Source organism: Leptinotarsa decemlineata, unplaced genomic scaffold (genome assembly GCF_025532065.1).
Source record: "Leptinotarsa decemlineata unplaced genomic scaffold, Ldec_3_MD MMD2_tig00001621_RagTag_RagTag, whole genome shotgun sequence".
NCBI lineage: Eukaryota > Metazoa > Arthropoda > Insecta > Coleoptera > Chrysomelidae > Leptinotarsa > Leptinotarsa decemlineata.
Window position 1 is genome coordinate 3,862,766 of NW_027412566.1, and position 21,465 is coordinate 3,884,230.

The 21,465-nt window shown below is 35.6% G+C and overlaps 1 protein-coding gene and 1 long non-coding RNA gene across 3 annotated transcripts; one reads left to right on the forward strand and one right to left on the reverse strand.

The window, feature by feature from the left end:
- The first annotated feature begins 235 nt into the window (after positions 1 to 235).
- On the forward strand, positions 236 to 21,449 carry Reph (Regulator of eph expression). Of its 2 annotated transcripts, none has more exons than XM_023166751.2 (6): positions 236 to 510; positions 829 to 895; positions 6,856 to 7,069; positions 9,392 to 9,524; positions 10,707 to 10,928; positions 16,678 to 21,449. In XM_023166751.2, the coding sequence occupies exons 1-6, from the start codon at positions 445 to 447 to the stop codon at positions 16,750 to 16,752; spliced, it is 777 nt and encodes a 258-aa protein (XP_023022519.2). In that variant the 5' UTR covers positions 236 to 444; the 3' UTR covers positions 16,753 to 21,449. The 2 variants fall into 2 exon arrangements, with proteins under 2 accessions (XP_023022519.2, XP_023022518.2); XM_023166750.2 differs by having other exon boundaries at positions 237 to 510; positions 9,389 to 9,524.
- Positions 14,312 to 16,138, reverse strand: LOC141482620 (uncharacterized). Its single transcript, XR_012465616.1, has 2 exons — positions 14,647 to 16,138; positions 14,312 to 14,587 (listed from the first exon to the last, which is right to left on the reverse strand). It is a non-coding gene; the product is annotated as an uncharacterized lncRNA (long non-coding RNA).
- Positions 21,450 to 21,465: the final 16 nt, after the last annotated feature.

Genomic DNA, 21,465 nt, shown 5'->3' on the forward strand with positions numbered 1-21,465 from the left:
TCGGAGAGGGGGAGCTTGGACATTCTCGCATTTGCGGCGAAAGGGCTGAGGATTTTTACGCGGTTGTTTGTGTTTATATGCCAAATTATGAGTAGATTACTGGATTGTTCGATTGTAGATTAGTGGGCAGGCGATTTTTGTGTTTATATTGGTTAAGTGAGGGAACGTCACCTCGACAGAAAAGTGGACCCTCCCGGTAGCGTAGTTCAGCTGATTCGAAATAGTGAGTCCCGATTGAATAGTAGTACGGCGGTTGCTTTTGAGAAAGGTCGGTGGATTTCTTCTTTCCCGTGCCATGGTTATCTATTCCTGGATGGAATTCTGACTTTTCGGACTCGCCGATTATGAAACTGGCCATCGATTCGTGATAATTTTCAGTGTAACCGGCAATTGTAAAGCTTCAAAGTGGCAACCGACGCGGATTCCACAACTCGGAAACGAAATATGCTCAAATTCCTCACACACAAACTGAAAACCCATTCGATCAACGAGGAAAATCAAGCAGTCAAGGTTCGTATTGTGACAAATGTTTGTATTTTTTTTAACCTCGTCGAAGGTCATTGCGTTTGAGAAATGGCTGCTCTGCGAACAAAGGAATGCTAATTTCGAGTTTGAATTCGAACACCCCCGGACAGGGTTGTTACGATAATTTTGCGACATTCGATCGGGTCGTACTTGGATTACCGATATCACTACAATGTTTTGCTCTAGATGTGCTAATTACCGTAACATTGCCACTTGCCGGTCATTAATCTCCGAAGATAATTAATGGCTGCCTTTTTTTGTTCTGTGCGAAAAATCATTTTCTTTTTTTTTTTTCTGATGCAGGCGGATGAGAACCACGATTCCGGAACAGAGTCAGATGAGGAAATCGACGCTCCAGATTTGAGACCAGGTGGGTGCAAATAGTTATACTGATATTTTCCTTCCCTCTGTTAAGAATGAAAATCCAGTCTTCATGAAAAAAAGAATTTCTTTCGAGGAAACCCTTCAACACCTGAAAATTACCTGTATATCCAAATGTATGTGACCTTTACTAACTTAGTTTTATATATTATGAAAACAGCGCGCGGAATTTTGTTGTCTAGACTAGACTGTTATGGACCTTATCGGCAATTCTACGACACTTCCAATTTTTCTTCTAACTTTGGAGTAGGTTTTTGATTTTCCTCCCACTAATTCTCACCTATCTTGTAGAATCTTCTGTCCTTTGCAAGTGATCTGAGTTAACCCTTACTACCGAGGCTCGAACACTAATTTTTACCACAGTTCCAGTTTTTCTACTGACTTGGAAGTAGGTTTTTTTTTTCCCGATATATTCTCGGGTGACTTGTAGAATCTGTAATTTTTTTGCAAGTGATCTGAGTTTTCCCTTACTCCAAAAGCCCCAACACTAATTTTTACCACAGTTCCAGTTTTACTACTAACTTGGAACTTGAGAGTAGGTTTTTCTTTGTTCTCCCACATATTCTCACCGATCTTGTAGAATATATATTGTCCTCTGCAAGTGGCCTCATCATTAGTTCCTACCAGTTCAAGTTTTTCTACTGAGTTGAGAATAAGTTTTTCCACTGACTTGGGAATAAGTTTTTCTTGTTTTGCATTGCATCTTCCTGCATTTTTACTGGCTTTATAGAAATTTCTACTATTTGTAACTAACGTGGGCCGTCTCGTTTCAATAAACCAATTACTGACTATACCAGGTTTTCCATTTTTTCTCCTTCTCAGTCTCATCATGTTTGATTGAAAAATCTGGTGTGGAGACGGGTCAAAAACCGATTAAGAGACGGAAACCTGAATATACTGTACGGGTTGTAATTCACATTGTAGGTATCGCCTTCCAGATGAGAATATATATATACACCTGCAATACGCAAGGAATATTCATTTCATTCCTCAACGAAATGAGCCATTCAATATTCTAATATATCTAAAATATCAAGAATATCTATACTGCCCACGAAAAATATAATTATTGTATTAAACAAGGAGCATTAACTCCTTCATGCACCTTTAACCAGCCTTAGGGCTAACACAGTCTTTCTTTGATGAATGACTAACAAGATCAAGAAATGGGCCATTAAAAACATAAAGAGTACTGGAAAAGTATACAGGACACAGTGTGTTCAGACAAAACTTGACTTAAATAGACTATGTAATGGAGAGCTTGATGGTAGGCAATAAAGCAATGGGTCTCTGTTTTCAGGGAATATGCGGCATCAGTGAATTATAGGATACCAGCAATTTATGCTGGCAAACCAAATTATGTCTTGGAGAATATGATAAATCTATACACAAAGGACTTGTACAAACTAGTACAAGTATAGAAAATCCTAAAAAATCGAATCGTACTGCCGAACTAGCAGCAGAGTGTAAGGCATTTCGAATATCACTTCAAGAACCAGCCTTGGAAATAAGAACCTAACCTACGCTAGTTTAGGTACTGTCTGTTCAAAAAATAAGGTGAATTTTCATTTTTCTTCTTGCAAGCGGCATATAACTTTAAGATAATACTCCTGTTGCCGACTTCTTCAGCAACTTCTCTAATAGTGATTTGATAATTTACCGCACGCCACTGACAATATTTCAAGTGTTTTGATCACTCAATAACATAGCATATAAAAAATTTCATGCAAACTCTTTGATCCAATTTTTTCGAAAGCAGTTTGAAACTATTTAACCTCAAGATTGAAGGCATGTATTCTCATGACTCGTAGAAGCACCTATTTCAAAACTGTCAACCAAAGAAATATAACTTGAAGACACACTCTTAGATTAACTGATTGTAAACTTCAAAAAATGATCAGCAAAACTCCAAAATAATAATAAGTACATAATTAAAACGAAACTCCAAAAATGACAACACATTTAACTAACGTAAGTGAAGACAACACAACGAAAGGCGAACTCACTTCTTTATTTTGACAGCTTACCAAACTTTGTCAATCAAATTTAATGTACCTTTCAATGTATTATGAATTGAGGTTTTGAATAGAGTTTTTACCATAATCACGCACAAGCAATTCATGTTGCTTCTATGACTCACCTGTTTAGTAACGTGTTTGTGTATGTATACAACTCTGTTCTGTATTTTATGATGAATAAACATTATTAACATATCATACTTTGAAATGTCGATTAACCTAAATAGCATAATAAATATTTCAAGTACTGGACGATATTTGGTGCCTCGAAGTGGTAATTTGGGTCATGGAAAAAGAAAGAATCGGCCGAAACCATATCAGGTGAATAAGATGAGATTTGTTGAGTTTTTGGCCAGAAATTCGTTCATAATGAGACTTGTGAGATCTTGCGTTATCGTGGTACAAAATCCATGAGTTTTCTTTACATATCTCGTATTTTTCGACGAATTCCTTTAAATGTTGAATGCATTATTTCATTCCTCTTTTTTAAGTATTTAAATAATTTTTTAAAGAAAAAGGTTGAAATGAAAAGTTTAAAATGCGTTGTTTTAGAGCTCTTTTATGAAAACTACTTGATTTTCGTCAGAAGGAACATTCCCCATTGCGATTTCTATCATTTGACGTTATGATGGAGGAAATTTCTGTGTATTACGATTTCTATCTTATACATTATGATACATTATGTGTTCTTGCAATAACTGATTACACAACAAAAAATGATAACTACGAGGTGCACAAATTTGTGAAATTGAACGTTAGAAACGGCTAGAAGTTTATTTGACTTACGCCTCTGCATTGATATTGAAACAGATGTGTCCGCTTTTGATGGGAAGACTGTATGATTCGAGTACATTGTGCCTCAATATTTCGTGAAGTCTCTGCCACTTCTCTGTTGGAGCGGTGTATCAAAATGATTATCATTGAGATGTTGATCATGTCCCATTGCATACAGGTTTAGGAATATTTTAAATCTTGAATTGAAATTCAGACAATTATACTAATTCAAAAAGGTGTCTATGCATGTGCATGAGGAGCTCTTTGGGTGTGGCATTAGCCATGGAAGGAATAATGAATAAAAACAATGGTTTGCTCGTATATGGACTTCGAAAAACGTTCGAATAACAAACAGACTTACGATATTATGTTTCGTGACCTTTCGAGTATTTTTACAAGCAGAAGACAGCGTCAAATATCATTTTAAAGGATGTAGAGGAATAAAAAGCAGGCAAAGGGTCATTAATAGGCTAAGAATATAGGTGTGAAGCAGATATGATTATCATTAGGATTTTATTTTAACATATACATCTGCCAGGGAAAAGTGAACCTCAATAGGTCATTTTGTCTGAGATTACAGACAACTTAAACTCCACCTTATACAGAAATCTAAGTCAATATCGGACACCAGAAGGAAAATTTATTTGTTGAGTAATCAGACAGAAAAATTTGTTTTTCTGTCTGATTACTCAACAAATACGCGCCCCATTCAAACTAGAACCCAGCTGACTGTACTTGTAATTGATGATGCTCATCGCTATTTATCTCGTATGAAAAGGTACCAAATATTCAATGTCTAAAGTATCACTAGCTTCAAAACCAATCTACTTCCTAGTAATGACACTGAAGGAACTGACTGTTCAAAAAAGGATAATGAAGTATTAAAAAAGTTCTTCATGGAATGGAAATGCCATGAAGAACTGGAAAAACTGTCACTTTGGGTGTAAAAACACCCAGAAATTACAGGTGACGTTGAAACTGATCACTATGCTAGATACGGATCATGAACTTCATCAACACAAATCAGCTATGAGGATATCAATATATAATACACAGATGTTTTTATTAAGGTAACGTTTGAGAAAAGAACTGAAGAACTGTTCTTCGACGGAATTGAAGGTCCCACTCAATATCCTCTCTCACTACTTGTCTAGTACATTTACTACGTACAATGTCATGTCATTGCTTAAGGGTTTGTTGTTAAAAATGTATGTTTCTTGTGGAAATAAAACTTCGACGATGGCTTTACCATTAATAACTATATTAACAATACTGAATAATAAAACAGAGAAAACTTTTCTAAAGTCGACATCAACCTTCTTGTGTTACAATAACTACGTCTCTCATCTTTCTTTTTCCTTAGAAACAGAAATACAAGAATGACAGATTAGAGTTACCATGTCTGATATTACACTCCTAGTCAATAGATGGCACTATATAAATGTACTATTTCTCAACAATTGTATAAACAATAGACCCTATACGGTGTAGGATATACATATAGCTAAGGGTACCTACTTTTTTGGGGCCCCCAACTTTATCCTAGCAGGCCCGACCCCGCCTATATTCGGCTTGAGAATAGTGAAACCCAGACCATATAGGATAAGGATTTCATTTCGAGTACTTTTTTCTGACATGGCTCCTCTATTCACCTATCATTAGTGTCAGTTTTCATATTCATAGTACACAGCTTTACTTCAACTGAATATCACGAATACAATGGGAAATAATCGCAAGTACAGCAGAACTGAACAACAGAAACGTCAACTACACAAGACAATTGACACTGATGACAAATACACAGTGTAGCCAACTCATAAAAAATAATGTGCAGTAAACAAAATCTTTATGGGCGATAAAATGACTACAATAAAAACGACTTTCAGACAGAAAATAAAACTCAAGAATGGATAATTAAACCATCATCAGTAGCCGACAAAGGAAACTATTTGTGCTTTGAACGAAGTGCTTATCCGAGATGGTCTATTGCATACGTCAAAAAAGTTGCCTGCCTTTAGCGTTAATCATGTGTGACAACAAGATATTGATGCAGGAAGGCAGAAACCAGTGATTGTTGAGCAGAAGAGGATTCAAATTGGGCAAAAATTTGTCCAATCCGATAAATGGAAGTTAATATTATGGCATTTGGTGTTGATATTGAATCAAGACTCTTGTCAAGCACTCCAAGAAATTGATATTTAGTGGTATATCAACATTTTCTAAATGTCTGCATAATGCTCTTGTGGTGTAACATCAATTGAAACAGATATTTAAAGAAGGAAAACTGTATGCAATACATCACTCCGGAGACAAAAATGAAATGGATTATTATGGGTGATGATAAGTGTATTTATTGCGATAATCCCTAACGTAAAGCAGCTTGTGTAAAGCCGGCTGAATCAGGTCCATCGACATCGAAATGAAATATTAACTATGCGATGGTTATGTTGTGTATTTGGTGGGATGTGAAAGGTGTGGGGCATGGAGTATATAAAATCGAATGGAACTTGTCATGGGACCAATTATATAGAATAATTGACGCCAATGGTGCAATCTCTGAATGAAAAATCTCCATAGAGGACTTGGGAACTGTTACAATAATTGGGAAAAAATTACAAACAAAAAATAAGGTGTGAATAAATAATGAATAACAACACAAGTGTCGGGAGTTTCGTCCTCCAAAATACGGAAGCAAAGTTTCAACTGTCGTGAGATTTTCCATTCATAAGATACAAGATCGTAGTTTATAGTTCTGTGAGTCGAAAACATAAATTGACAAATGAAAAGACCTTTTGAGTTTTGAATATACGACCAGCTGAATATAGCATACAAATACCACTGATGTTGTTCATTATTTTGAGGAATAAACTGATATTGAGAGTCAGATGGAAAATACCCTAAAACTGAAAAAAAAAATTCACAAATGCACTATCAAGAAGATTTTGAAAACTATTCAGACTAATTTATATATTTTTTTTTGGACATTTTGCAGATATCCACTGAACATTTATCAAATCCATTTCATGTCCACTTGGGGATATCTCATAGAAGTCCATCTAACATCCAGGAATATTACCACCTTGGATGTGAACTGGATATCTATAGGATATTCGCTGCTTGGGTCATTAAATAGCTAATAACTTTCTCAAAAATCTAGTTCCAGACCGGGTGAGCGTTTCACCGGCAGATACAGGATGTTCGCTGGAAAGTCCCCGTCCCGACCAACAAGACGCCCATAGTTCCGAGGAAGAACTGGAGGTGATCAACAGCAACCGCAGGATCGAAAGTACACCCAGACCTTTGAGGACGGCATCAGTCTGCTTAGCGGAAAAACGAAAGTGGTCACAGGTGGGGGATGTACAAAGTCGAAGGTATGTACCACTGGACATTTTTATTAATATTGAATTTTGTGAATTCATTTTTTGAAAAGTGTAGTTTGAGGTGTGTTGAGTTGAACTGTGAAGCTATATTTTTCCATGTCTTTAAGTCTTTAATATATGAGTATATTAAGTAGAATCAAGCAGGCAAAAGGCTTGTTCATCCAAATATTTGCATTTTCATCTCAATTTTTATGCGAATAGTTCATCTGCTGTCATTTTTTTTCGGAAAGTTGTTTTGTTTTATTTACGATAAAGCATATTGAATGAAAACAGTTGGTACGCGGGTCTAAAAACGGGTCGTTACAGCTAGTCGTTTCACTGGAGGTGAAAGTTCTATGATAGTGAATGACAATCAATCTTGGTCTCACACTATCAACAACAATGCGTCAAATTCCAAGTTACACGAAAATTGTTGAACTCAAAACGGTGTTGCTCAGTCAACAGTAGTGGTCTAAACGTAAACTTTATATTCATTCCACTATTAGTCATGAGAATAAATGTGATGCCATTTTTTGGAATGTGGCTCATTGGAAGAACATCAATGTGCTACAATACGTCACGTTGAATATAAAGACCAGTCATCATTATGGCCCTATATATGATTCTAGTTCAATGATGGTTCCCCACTCCGTAAGGACAGTTGAGTCCAGATATGTATTCGTGTTTCAGGTTAGCAACACTGATGAGACCTGTGGCGGGACGAAACAGTACTGCTAGGTGTTGGATCACTTATTATTGTTTTTGGGCTTCAGTTTCAACTCCAGCGTCAACACAAATCTAAGGGAAAAGTAAAGAATTATGTTAGATATTTGCTAACGTATACATCAAAATACTTCATGTTTCTACGAGAGAAATCATCTGAAACACACATATTTTCTATTCGATTTACCGATTTTGACTTTAATTTTCTATTTCTTTACTATTCCTGAATCTTTTAGTCAGTTACGAATCTTCCGAAAAATAGTTATTATACTGGCTCCCTGAACAATGAATATCTTTTAAGTTGATTATTCGACTGCACAAAATAATTTCAACATAAACAACTGAAATTTGAATGTTTGTGACTACGAATTCTCATAGAAATAATCAATGGTTTCCTTGAGTTTAAAGTAACAATTATTAAATGTAGGTGGCGCTCACAGGTTCGTTCAGCTCATCCGAAAATTATATTTTTTGCAAATCACAGATCGCAAAATATCATCGCATTGAGCATTCACACTTATACCACATATTTCATTCGAATATTTCGAATGCTTTTAGCTGTGATTTTTTCTTCGGTAATAATAAATCACAACTGAAAAACTGTCCACTACGGAAAATTATTTTAAAATAAGCAACTGATATTTGAATGTTAGTGAATACGAATCCTCGTAGCAATATTCAATGGTTTCCTTGATTTTGACGTTACAATTATAAAATGTAGCTGACGCCTCATAGGTTTGTACAGTTTATCCAAATATTAGATATTTTTGCAAATTGCAGATCACAAAATGACCACTACAGTTACATCGCATATTTTCATCAGAATTATTTAATTGCTTTCAGCTGTCATTTTTTTCAGTAATAACAAATGATAACTTAACATTTGTTTCGTATTTGTATTTTGTAAAAAAATACGCATTAAATGAATTCCGTTTGTAGGCGAGTCTGAAAAAAATAACTTAAAAATGATTCAGTATGTCTAGCTCAAGTTACAGCCAGTCTTTTTGCAGAAGGTATGAGTTCTGTGATATTCAGTGACTGCCAGGCTCTCCACCGTATACTAACATAATGCGTGAAATTGGGAACAAGTTAACGAAAATCAGTCCTAAAAATAATTGAATGTAATGATATTTTTGCAATGTTTTTTAAACGTTGTTGAGTGATATCGTTTTGCTATGACACGGCACAATTATTACGGGCATATTTTATTAGGATCATACATCTTCATCTACCTGATTAGGTTATGATAGTCTTTCTTCATCTTACAATTTCTAAAAAATGTTACGAACACCAAACCTTCTTTTATTTTTTGTGAAAACTTTCGAAAGATTCTTGTTTGAAAACCCAGGTATCCAAATGTAAAGCTGATGTAAACAAATTGTGACATGTACTCGTCTGTGATTCCATGATTTATACGATTCTCAATATTCCAATCACAGAACTGTGACTTAGATTATAGTTTTGTGATTCCAACCTTTTTGTGTGGCAGCCATTTTATTCGCTATAATTCTGCGAAAATCCGAAAACCTCGTAGGACAGCCACCAAAAAAGTTCAAGTTGAATAAATCACGGATTTTTCAAATCATATTTTGTATATTTCTGTTTTAGCAGATACTCCCCCGAAAACGAAGAAAACATGTCACACTTCGGCAACCTGAGCCCGCAGTCGTCTTGTTCTCCAAACTTGAAATGTTGCGGCGAAGATGGAGTTCACATCGACCATTCCGGTTCATCCGATGATGAGGTAATAGAAGGTGTGGTGATAATATCTCCGGGGGTATTGTGTTTTCGCTTATAAGTGTATCGTCTGAATCACGCCTGAAATGCGAAACGTTTTACGATTCTTGGCGTACCCAGTAATGTCGTTAAAAAACGAAGAAAAGAGCTCATTTGGTATTCATAAGTGATGACGAAAATTTATGGATAAGAGTTTCACGTTGTCTCTACATTTTTCATGCGGAACACAAGGCTTCATAAACTACAAAATTAGCAAATCACATCTTCAATAAAAAGTAACGGGAACCTCTGGCGTAGAAAAAATACAAAGCGAACCAAGTTGGCGTCTTCAGAACTGTTTTGCATTTTTGGTGCATATGACAGTAGTAAAATAAACGATCTTCATTTGAAACTATGAAATTACTGTACATCTGGATCGGAACAGTATGCAAAATTCAACATATAGTTTTCAAAATTGACAGTAGGTATGTAAGGTCGACTAATCTATAAAAAAAGTTTTCAAAAATCGGTTTGCAAAACCACTCACTACCTCACCTAACACCACGAACACAGGCACTGATAAAGAAATATTGTGAAACGGACAAAAAATTAGTATTCAGTCAGTCCAGCTAGCCGAGCCTTTGTTCCTCAATTACATTTGATAGCACGTTTACTAACTATCTGGGCGACTAGGGGCCACAGGCAAGAAATGTTTATGACTGTACTCTCATTTTCATTGTCGTTCCAATTGGGAATGGATAGACTATACCCGATATCGTAAGTTAGGAAAGCTATGTATTATGCTGTAGATGACCCCTCCCGATATAGAAGGTCCGACACTCGATGGACTGAGACCCTAATGTCCTTCGTTAACGGGTGATGGGAGTGCAGAACCCCACCCGTTTCCTATAGTAAATTTTTTCATGAAAACGTAAAAATGTGTTTGATAACGATACATTTCGAATACGAAAATATACGATAAAGTCTTTAAAAAATGCCTGAGCAGTTGATCATTTCATTTCGAATGAATGGAATTTCGGGAACTCGTCAGAACATCCAAAATTGAAAAAATCCACTTCGGCTTTGTATTCCGGAAAATTTCAAACTAAAAACACTTTACAAAAAATAGTTAGTTGTCAAAAAGGCATTTTTTGCATTTTTAAAATTCTACCTTCTGCGATAAATTAACTTGTTTTCCTATTTGGTACAGGTTCATCATCTTCTGAACCCCCGAGCAACTCCCGTGCAATTCAGCACCTCTCCGCCCCTGGAAGCGGTCAAACCTGAGAGGAGATCAGTTGTAAACAAAGGACGTACGACGAGCCCGCCGACCAAAATCCTCCACTACGAGATGTCCCCCAGAAAACGAACTAGGCATATGAGGCATGCGCATATTCAGAGGCCATATCTAGATTTTGAAAAAATGCAACAGGTTAGCATCTTTTGTTGAATATTAAATCGACAAAAAACACTGCTCCCAAACACCAGAACTAGAACACTTTCCTCGACACACGTTTTCACCAACAAAGTCGGCGTCATCAGAAGATGAACAGTCTAATTCATCTCCTGATGAGGTCCCAGTTCTAGCTTTCGGTAGAACATTTATCAAAGACCGACTTATTTATGGAAATTTGAAAGTGAAATTAGTATTACTTCTGAATTCAGCCACACTCTTCTGTAAGTATTTGTATTGAATAACTGTTTTAAATTTTTCACTATAATTTCATCAGTAGTGCTTTTATAACCGAGTTTGTCGGGATTCAACTTGGCAACATTGTAAGGCTTCGCCAACGCAAAACTGAAATTGTTATAAAAACATTTGTGTATTTGTCATTTCTGTCAATGTCAGCTGTCAACTTACATGGCAATGTTTTCAGTTCAATTCTGTTTTTTTTTATTTTCAACGTTTGGTGATGTTATTTTTCAGTTGAAGCTAGCAATCCCATGCGTCATTCATGGTGTCTTAAACACCTGTGATAATCCAATCAAAATATATTTCTATTCGGTTAAAAATGAAGAAATATGTAGAATGTGCCTGAAATACTAGTAGAGTTACTTATTCACTTTAATGTTAGATATTACATTTTATTCACTTCAGCACAGCTATTTATTTGTGTTGTTGATAGAATACAACGGGGTAAATTTTGAAACATCGGTTTCATAAAAGTTTGTTGTGTATTAACTAATGATTAAAGAACAACAGTAGAAATACCCAACACAGCAACTCTCATATCTGAGCCTTACTTAATATGGAATAAAATGTTATATAAAATTATAATTCAGCTTAGAATTTGAAAGTTAACCTCAATATTGCAGTTTCATATACCTGACTACTGTAATGCTGCTAAAAGCATGAACCATACATAATATCCAGATGTTAACGACTTGCATTGGAAATAAAGACGTCATAGATTCGAAGGATTCGCTGAAATTGAAATTTTGAAAACAATGGAGTGTAACATAATGATGTTGAAAATGCAAAATGCGTCTAGAGAAAGCAGAAGATGACCACTGTACACTTCACATTCATTGATAGTTTTTATAATAGGCGAATTCTTAAATTCGTCGGAGAAATTCCGATGGATTCGCCTCATTTTGTGGTGGCGATTGCGAGTATTTTTGCCAAACCTAAATAACTATCGCCAGTCTCTCAGAATTTTTATTTCCTCTGTATTGGGAAAGGAACCATTTCTTTCATATAAAGGCGTGAAAACGGCATCTATGAAACTGTTTTAATTGTGATACTCTGGCAATATAGATATAGAGGTCTACTATCAACATATGGTATGAGCGATGAAGTGATTATTTCAAATAGTGTTTGTTTAATGGCGTCTAAGGATGTCATTCAAAACTTCATATTGTCCCACCTATCATACAGTATGTATTATTTGAATTGATATCGAGTTACTCATGCTATTATTTCAGAATTTCGAAACCAACTTATGTTTGTATTTTGGGTATGTGAGCTTTTGTGCTTTGGTTTCATTTCTTTTAAAGAAGAAATGGATTCATTCGGAGAAAAAGACTTTTGTGTAGCTCGCATGGTTGTTAACCTCCACGCTCGCTTCGCAAAACATCATTTTCTCACAACAAAACAATATACTTTTCGATCCAACTTATTTTCACTCCCACAAATTTCATTGTTTTTTTTTCTCACAAGGAAAGAAGGAAAACTCATTTTCAAATCCACTCGATAAATTTTATCAACATTTATCATTTGAACTAATTGTTTAAGCAGTAATGATACTGTTCATTGCAGTCGAAAGGATTGCATTTGTATCTGTCGATGTTTTGTTGTATTTATCAAATAATAAAACCCACAAGATTCGTAATGTCCGCAACCTTCACCTTCAAATCATCCGAGTTGACCATGACGAAACAGGCTGGGCACATAATGAATGCATAAATATTTACTTGGCATGGCTCTTGCTAATGGTAATCATCAACTGTTTACATAACGTAGGCGTTAGATTAGAATGGACCGCCAAGAGGAGAGAAAGTACATATGTTTTGACCAGTTACACTCTTTGGTTGAGTGTAATTTCGGAGGAGAACGTTGAAAATGTACGAGAAATCATCGAATCATATACATAAAATTTGAATTATATCAATAACAATAATAATATTGACGTAGGACTTGTTTCGAAATAAACATAACCTTTCTCTCTACCGCGAGGCATTCAAAACATGATTTTTGAAATGTCTTGCATGCGTTTCAAACATTCACTGAATTACCAAATAGAAATCTTATCGAATGAGCTTGTGAAACTTCTTTCTTGTGTTCAAAATCAGTTTATACTTGAACTCGGATAAAATTATTAGTCGTTAGGTAGGTAGAAAATGAAAATAATGATAATCGACTTTATTCATCACAAGAGATAAAAGGATATCTAATTTGTATTCACATTAATTGAAGATAACCTTATGACGAATGGGCGAAGTGTCAGCTAAAGCTATTTTTCAACTCGAAAGGTCATATAATTTAAATTATCAATCTATTTATAACATGGTCTAAAAAGTCCCGGGCCGTAGAAAGAAAACGCGTTAGTTAGTTCTACAAAACCACTTTTGTAGAACTATTTGTCTTTTGCCTCAAAATAAGCCTAAGTTTCAGATATAACCTTTTAATTCGAGCGAATTTTTTTACCGGTGAGCATTTCTCGAGGACAGCCAGCATTCGGTGGATGTGGTAGAAATTCGAAGTTCAATTCATGTAGTCTTGCCATTGATTGATTTGATTTGATTGACTTGTGACACGCTGTGTTGTCTATATGCGGTCGTTTCTTTGCAGTTTCGGCCTTAAAACGCTTCAATAACGCTATATAATATTCATGTTGATGGTATTTTCCTTCTCACGCACATCCAAAAATACCGAGGGCATAAACCTTTCCAGCCGATTGTTGTACTTTCTGCCCTTTGGACGAGGTTCTCCAGCTGCTCTCCACTCAGATGACGATCGTTTTGATGCCAGAGTGAAGTGATGGATCCATATTGCATTCATTGTCAAATATCAACGCAAAAATTCCAGTTTGTTTTGTTCAAATATGGTCAAACACTGCTCAGAATAATCAAGACGTTCTTGTTTTTGGTCAACAGTGAGTTCGCGCATCACTCACTTTGAGCAGAACTTTCTCATATAGTCAAATGCCCATGCAATATAAAACCAACACGTTCTTTTAATCTTTATTTCTGACCGGGATATTATAAGCTTATATCGTCATAGTTACGCTATCAATAAAGAGGGTCATAACTCCCTTGGGACATTATAGATTTTATAATTCCCCTCTACCTTTCACAAGTAAAAATGAATAGAAATGAAAACTGAACCATATTTTATTTATTCACGTCATTACAAATAATAAATGTACAATTTTGAAATAAATGAATATCATTAGGAGCGTCCTTTAGGAATCTGATAACATCTTTAGGAGATAAAACAGCAGACTTTTTCGGCTTATAACTCTTACTCTTCCGTTTCAAAAAAGCCTGTAGTTCATTGAACTTGGTGATATCTCGTTTCTCATGTATAGTCACCATCGATTTTAGCATTGACCATTTAGTCCATAAAGAATTCGGACTATACGTTTCTGACTGAAACGAATAAACACAATTACTACCAAATCTACCGAAAAACATAGAAAATTCCTTACCAGTTCTTGAAAATATGCCAGAAATACAGTTTCAGTGACATCTTTTGGCATAACATTTTTCCGTGTCAGCCAGTCCAGATATATCTTGTATTCTTTTTGGTATACGGCTTCACTTTTCGATGGAATTAATGATTCTCTTGCTTGTTCAGCTTTTTTCAAAATATCCTCCATTATATTTGGGGTAGAAAACACGTTTTCACCGCAAACACAGCTTGATAACAAAGTTCTGTTTATAAACAAGTAACATAGCAACAACCTAGCAACAAGAAAACTCTACTATAATCAACGGTACCTGATTCAAATATACCGGGAAGGTAATGAATTGGTACATTTTTCCGTTTCAAAAATGAACAAAATTTTATTGAAATCGGTCAGAAATAAAATTATCTATGTACCACGGGAATTAATGAGCCTTAATAACCTCAGGCAATTGCTGTCCCTCGGGCCAGAGGCCCTCGGGACGCAAACTTTGCCATCGGTTATTAAGGCCCTCCTAATTCCCTTGATACATAAATAACTATCACAGTATCAGCTAACTCACGCAATTTCACTTTTCGATCATTCAAAAAGATTTTGTGGTTTTTTTCGTGTTTTCTGGTGTTATTGCTTCATTTGGACGTCTACTGCTTTCTGCACCATCCGTGTCTCTACGATAAGTTGCCTTTTATGTTTCGGGATTTGACAACCCTAGTGTTGCAATCTGACAACTGACAGATCTATCGTAAAGTTGGACATTTTTGAGCTTATACGTACTCAGTACGTTTTGATATACACGCGCTATTTGTGTTGTTGACAGTAACTTAAAAGATCCATCTCGACTCAAAAATGGAATTAAATCGTGAACATTTTCGTGCGATTATTTTTAACAACTTTCGGCGTGGATTAACTCAGCAACAGTTTAAATTAAGTTCATCCATGAACTTCCAAAATCGTTCGCGTTGGATCCCACACAATTTGTCAATCGCTCAAAAAAAGGCTCGTGTCGATTGGTCGAAGTAAATGCTTCGCAGTGCTTCGAAACACGTCTATGACATATCGTGACAGGTGATGAATCGTGGATTTACGCGTGTGAGTCCGAAAGTAAACAGCAGTCGAATGTATGGGTGTTTCAAGAAGAGCCAAATCCAACAAAAATTGTTCGCGCACGTAGCACTCCCAAGCAAATGGTCGCCTGTTTTTTCGGAAAAACTGGACATGTCGCAACCGTACCGCTAGAACAACGCACAACAGTCAATTCTTAGTTGTACACAACCATTTGTTTGCCAGTTGTTTTCCAAGAAATCAGGAAAACTAACCGCCAAAGACGGATCACTCTTCACCACGACAATGCGAGCTCTCACACATCGGCTCAAACAACTGCATTTTTGAGCACCCAAAACATCGATTTGATGAGTCATCCGCCGTATAGTCCCGACTTGGCACCGAATGACTTCTTTTTATTCCCAAAGGTAGAAAACAAACTGAGAGGTCAACGTTTTTCGACACCTGAAGAACTGGCAAGAATGATTCGACAATTGGTTCAAACGCATGCAAAAGTGTATAGATAGATCTTCATGGGAAATATTTTGAAAAACAATAAAGTGATTTTTGATTATTAATATTTGTTTTTGTTCTCTAATCCCGAAATATAAAAGGCAATACTACTACGTTTGAAGTCAGCAAACCAACGTTTGACTGTTGTTTTTGATGGAGTGGAGTTCTTATTATACTTTTCAAGCTATTGCTTTGCTTGAACTGTATTTTTTCCCATCAAGAAGCAGTATAAAATTAAAACACGAAATTGTTTTTGATCCATTGTTTTGAAAATAACAAAAGTAGTATCACTCTTAGCACAATAACTCGAACTTATAAGTAGATTATCATGAAACAGCTTTCTTTTGACAGTTAGCACTAACTGTCAAAAAAAACTAGGGCCACCACCGAGATTTTTCAGCCCACGTGGTACATGGCGTTAAAACGGGAAAATCTTTCTTAAAATTAACCCCTTTTATGTTGAATGAGACGTTACACCCTTATTTATTTTTGTTTCAGTTGAAGACCAGATCGGTGACAGCTTGGAGACACTCCGGTGATCACGCGGGCGAGCTGTCGGTTTTCTGCTGGTGAGACGAGTTGAAGGGGCGTTCTCCGTCGCCCTGTACCCTGTCGAAAACCCCTCTGTCGGGCAGCCTGCCATCCCTGTGGCCCGACGACCAACCTTCGTCGTCGTCGGAGGATCCATTTTGAGCTAACCTAAAATTCACTAAAAAAAACTATCGGAAGTGGACGCAAACGGTGGTAGTTTTAAATGTAATCACCTCGAGTTCAACCATGAATGTTTGATGACGGACCATATAGTTTTTATATAGATGCTTTTACGACTTGGGAACCAATGCAATGGCATATTCTAAGATTTATCAACTGGTAATGACGGAACCAAAAATAATAGAAATTTATATTTCTCTATCTATTACCAAATAAATATACCAATTATCGAAACTGTTGATCTGAAGAACGACAAACCTCTTAGAGTCGATGATGTGGGGTTCTGGGGGCGTAAAAATACTTTGGTTTTGTTAAAGGAAGAATTGGCATTGCTATAGACGTGAAACTTGGCACCAATGAGGGCTCCCAGTATTTTACGACCAGGCAATATTTTTTCTAAGTGGCAATGACCTCAGTTGAATGCATCAGAATTTGTCAATGTCAAAAAACAACAGTTTATCAAATGTATCTTAAATGAAATAACAAAAAGTACGTCGGTTAACATTGAAATGTTAATTGTAGGTATGTAAAAATAGATGCACAGGAAAAATGTCAATTATTTTGAATGGTCTTGAGGTCATCGGCGTGGAATGTTTTATAAGAGAGTCATCTGTTGATAAAAAAGAGAATAAAGGGCCAAAGTTGACACCCTGTGGCATACCTGATGTGGTTAAATGGTTATTTGATAGATACTTTCGAATTTACACATACTTATTGTATGTATTGAAGAAGAGAAGCCACTTTGATCTTAATGTCACATTTTTCTATAAACATTTTGATGATATGACTGACACATGTAAGTAATAGTCAAGCCCGGAAAAATTGATACACTCTTTCTGCACGATGAAGTGTTTTGCCACTTCTCAGTATGTTGCCAACAATGAATTTTTATAGTCACTAGTTGGGAATTTGATCTTTGGAACAGCTCTTTTCCTTTATCCCAGGTATCTCTCTAAGAAGAGTTGAAGTTTAAATAATATAGTAACAAATCAGAAGTAATGTGATTTTCTATTTTCACGATTGGAAGAACTTTCGAATATATTTTCGAAAGTAGTACTTGAAATGATGTTGTTAACTTAGTGGCCGAAACATACGTCGCAAAAAGTTAAGAGTCCGAGTTTCTACAACCACTGCAAGTTACAGTTCTGTAAGTGGATATGAAAACAAATTATACTTATATATTTCAGGTCTGGACACAGTACAACGAAATTGCTGTTTTTTCTATTCATAAATGTCTACTTTTGCCATAAATAATATTAGATATGATAAACAATCCTCACATGGTGAAATAGAATAGTCTCACCAGCAAATGGTTTTCCTATACTGACTCCACGTCATCGGTATAATTACTGTCATAATTCACAGACACGTTTGAGTATGTGAATATATTACAAAATACAACATTGTTCAGTGAAGAAATAGAACTCAGTGTTTTTGTAGCTTTAGTTGACAATATACCCTTTAGAAATATTCAATATGCCCTTAACCTCATTTTCTGTGGTGTGTCTAAAAAATCCTCTTAAAATTTCGGCCACTAATCCATGGGCTGGAAAGTTCCGGGTCTAAGAAAGAAAACGCGTTTTTTTGTTCAAAATTGGCTGTATTCATCAACGAAATCTTCATCAAGACCCGCACAGTCTTTCCAAAGCCGCTCTAACATTTCAGTACCCCTTCTGTAGAACGATTTCCTCCGTTTCAGCAATACCCTCTTTATCCGAGCGAAATTTCTCACCGGTGAGCATTTTTTGAGGTCTGCGAACAGACACTAGTCGCCGGGAGTCAAATCTGGCGATTACGGTGGATGTGAAAGCAATTCGAAGTTCAATTCATGTAGTTTTGCATTTGTTTTGACTGACTTGTGACACGGTGCGAAATAAAATTTATTTCTTTTTCATTTGCGGTCGTTTCTTTGCATTTCAGTCCTTCAAACACTCCAATAATGCTATATATTACACATGTGACTATTGTTTTGATTCCAAAGTGAAGTGATGGATCTATGTTTCATTCATTGTCACATAGTGCAGAATTTTCTTATCGTTTAGATTCGGGAACTTGTGGTTGCATGTCAAGGAATGGTTTAGAAATGTCGAATCATTTTTTTCTAGTGTGAAGGACCTTTCATGTTCAGCATACCGTTTTTGGAAATTTCGGCCACATTGTCCCACATAAACACTGTTACATTCCGGACACTTGAGCTTATAAACTCCAGATTTCTCCAACTTATCCACCTTATCTTTGGCATTGAAAAGGAAATTAGATAACCTGGCATGTGGTCTAAATGCCACTTCCACATTGTTTTTTCTGAAGAAACCCGAAATTATCTCTGATCTTTTTCCAAAATATGTTAGAGTTACCCATTTTTTGATTTCTAGTTGTTTGACCTGAGGATATATTAATCTGCAAGTGAATTTCCGGCTTTGTTTCCTGACTAACTTCTGGATAGTATCTGCGTTGAAACCATTATTATGACCTATATGTGTAATTATATCAATTTCCCTAGCTAGATCGTTAGCAGGTGTTAGGCTCGAGATTTTCCAGCCCATCTAGTATACTTGACTAACTGCCTGAGAACTGCCCTTCATTATACTGTTCTTAAATTGATGAAAACTGCCCCCGATCTGCTTCAGTTTTTATTTGGGCTGATCAAAATGAAATGAAATCTGAATGTTTCGCCGTTTTTACGAAATAGAATAGAAACGAACTGATAGGTACGTAGGATTAAACATTTTTGAAAAATTTTGTGATAGGAAGGTTTTTTTTCTGGAAATCTTGGAACTCCACTATAGTTATACAGAGTTTTTTGTTATACGTGGAATCCGGAGTTGATCACTAGGGTTTTGTAATGAATACTGGATGAATTTAGTAGACTTCAGTGACCATGTTGGTTTCTCAGGACGAAGTACGGTCAAAAATTCCGAGAAACCGACTGAATCAATTTGTTAAAAATTGTTGTCTCCAACATATTGAAGATCAAATTACCCTTCAGATTTCAGGATATGTAAATAAAGGTAAAAGAAGCCTAACATAATTTTCATCGCCACATTTTAGTATTTACAAACCTATAATATTGTTACAACTTCGGTTTGCCACAATATGAATGAAATAAAGATAAACATGTCACATTTATGTTGTTATTATGTAAGGTACGTTAGTACGTCATGTAATAATCTCATTTTTTTGTAAAAGGATACCTTAATATTCGAGATGGGCTATGATTTTTGTTTTTGAAATGAAAATTCCAAACGTTATTTAATATTTTATTGTGATAAACTCACCTCCAAGCTTACAACAGTCTTTCAGAGATGGCGTACCCGTAGTGTACCTGAAGAGGTCGATGAACAAAACACTCTGTATAAAAAAGATGTATAGGTGAGGATTGTTGTTTAAAAGTTGTTTGCGCGAGTGATATCTACAAAGAGATCGTTTGAAAATTGTTTTTTTGGTCGATCGTATTCAAACTTGAATTAATCTCCGTAATTGAAGGTTGAATACCTACACACCCATTTATTAATATCTGGAAAGGTGATTGGACGGAGAAAGTGCGAATAAGTGATATATTTTATATATTTTGGCACAAGGTGTGTCCAAAGAAATATTATTTGAGATATTTGTGATATATAATATGTAGTCATAAAGAAATTACCGGTAAATATATGATAAAATATCGTTAGGAGTTGCTTAAAGATATTTGAATTCTATTGTTATCAAAGTTATGCACACTGGAAATTCAAACATTCATATTCTTATCAGTGAAAACAGGCTCATCCATATCTTCAATATAAATATATCTTTTGATCATGTCATACATACACGAATCTCTGAATAGCCACACAATTTACCTTATATCAAGAATTTTAAAATTTTCATACTTCACGAAGTTGCTTCGACTTCTGAGGGTTGTCTTTCGTAAAGATGAACGAAAAAAATATTTCAAGCATACAATATGAAATGGTCAAATGGCCAGCTAGCAGCCCTGATTTATATAGCATAGAGCATCTACGGAACACTCCTTGGAAATAGTTCGCAGTCGTACAGATAAATAAATGCTTTATTCATATTCAAATGTCTGTCACATAAAAACCATTGAATGAAATAGTGTGATAACAGTATTTCTTACCATTGTTGATTTCTGGACCAGATTGGAAAAGAGCTAGGTACCTGTTTGAAAAAATAATGCAGATCTGGTTCTTTTTGAAGGAAATGATGGGTAATATGTGTCGGACATTATTAGAATGCTTGTATTTTTTATTCAGATTCGGGGTCAGTGAATTCGAATATGTATGATAGGAAAAATATTAGAAAACTGAGCTATTTTTCACCTTTGAAGCCATGGAGGAAAAAAACTGACATGAACTTCTGAATATCTCTTCTTGATTGTATTAATCCGTCATTTACATATTTGGAAATGTGCATAACTTTGCTGGCAATGCCTTCAAAACAGCACCCAAAATGTTTCTATATGTCTATTACGGCACATTTAAGTTTAGTTGAACTCATCAGTGTTAAGTTTAGTGATTTTTATTATTGACTTTTGACCCAATAAATATTTTGTATCGTGATAGTTGTCTTTCATTA

What these genes read in the sequence shown, in the direction of transcription:
- Reph (XM_023166750.2), top strand. Translation starts at nt 445, where the DNA reads ATGCTCAAATTCCTCACACACAAACTGAAAACCCATTCGATCAACGAG. An exon ending in CGCTCCAGATTTGAGACCAG is followed by an intron (nt 896 to 6,855) that starts GTGGGTGCAAAT and finishes TCAAAAATCTAG; the next exon opens with TTCCAGACCGGGTGAGCGTT. An exon ending in ATTTTGAAAAAATGCAACAG is followed by an intron (nt 10,929 to 16,677) that starts GTTAGCATCTTT and finishes TTTTTGTTTCAG; the next exon opens with TTGAAGACCAGATCGGTGAC.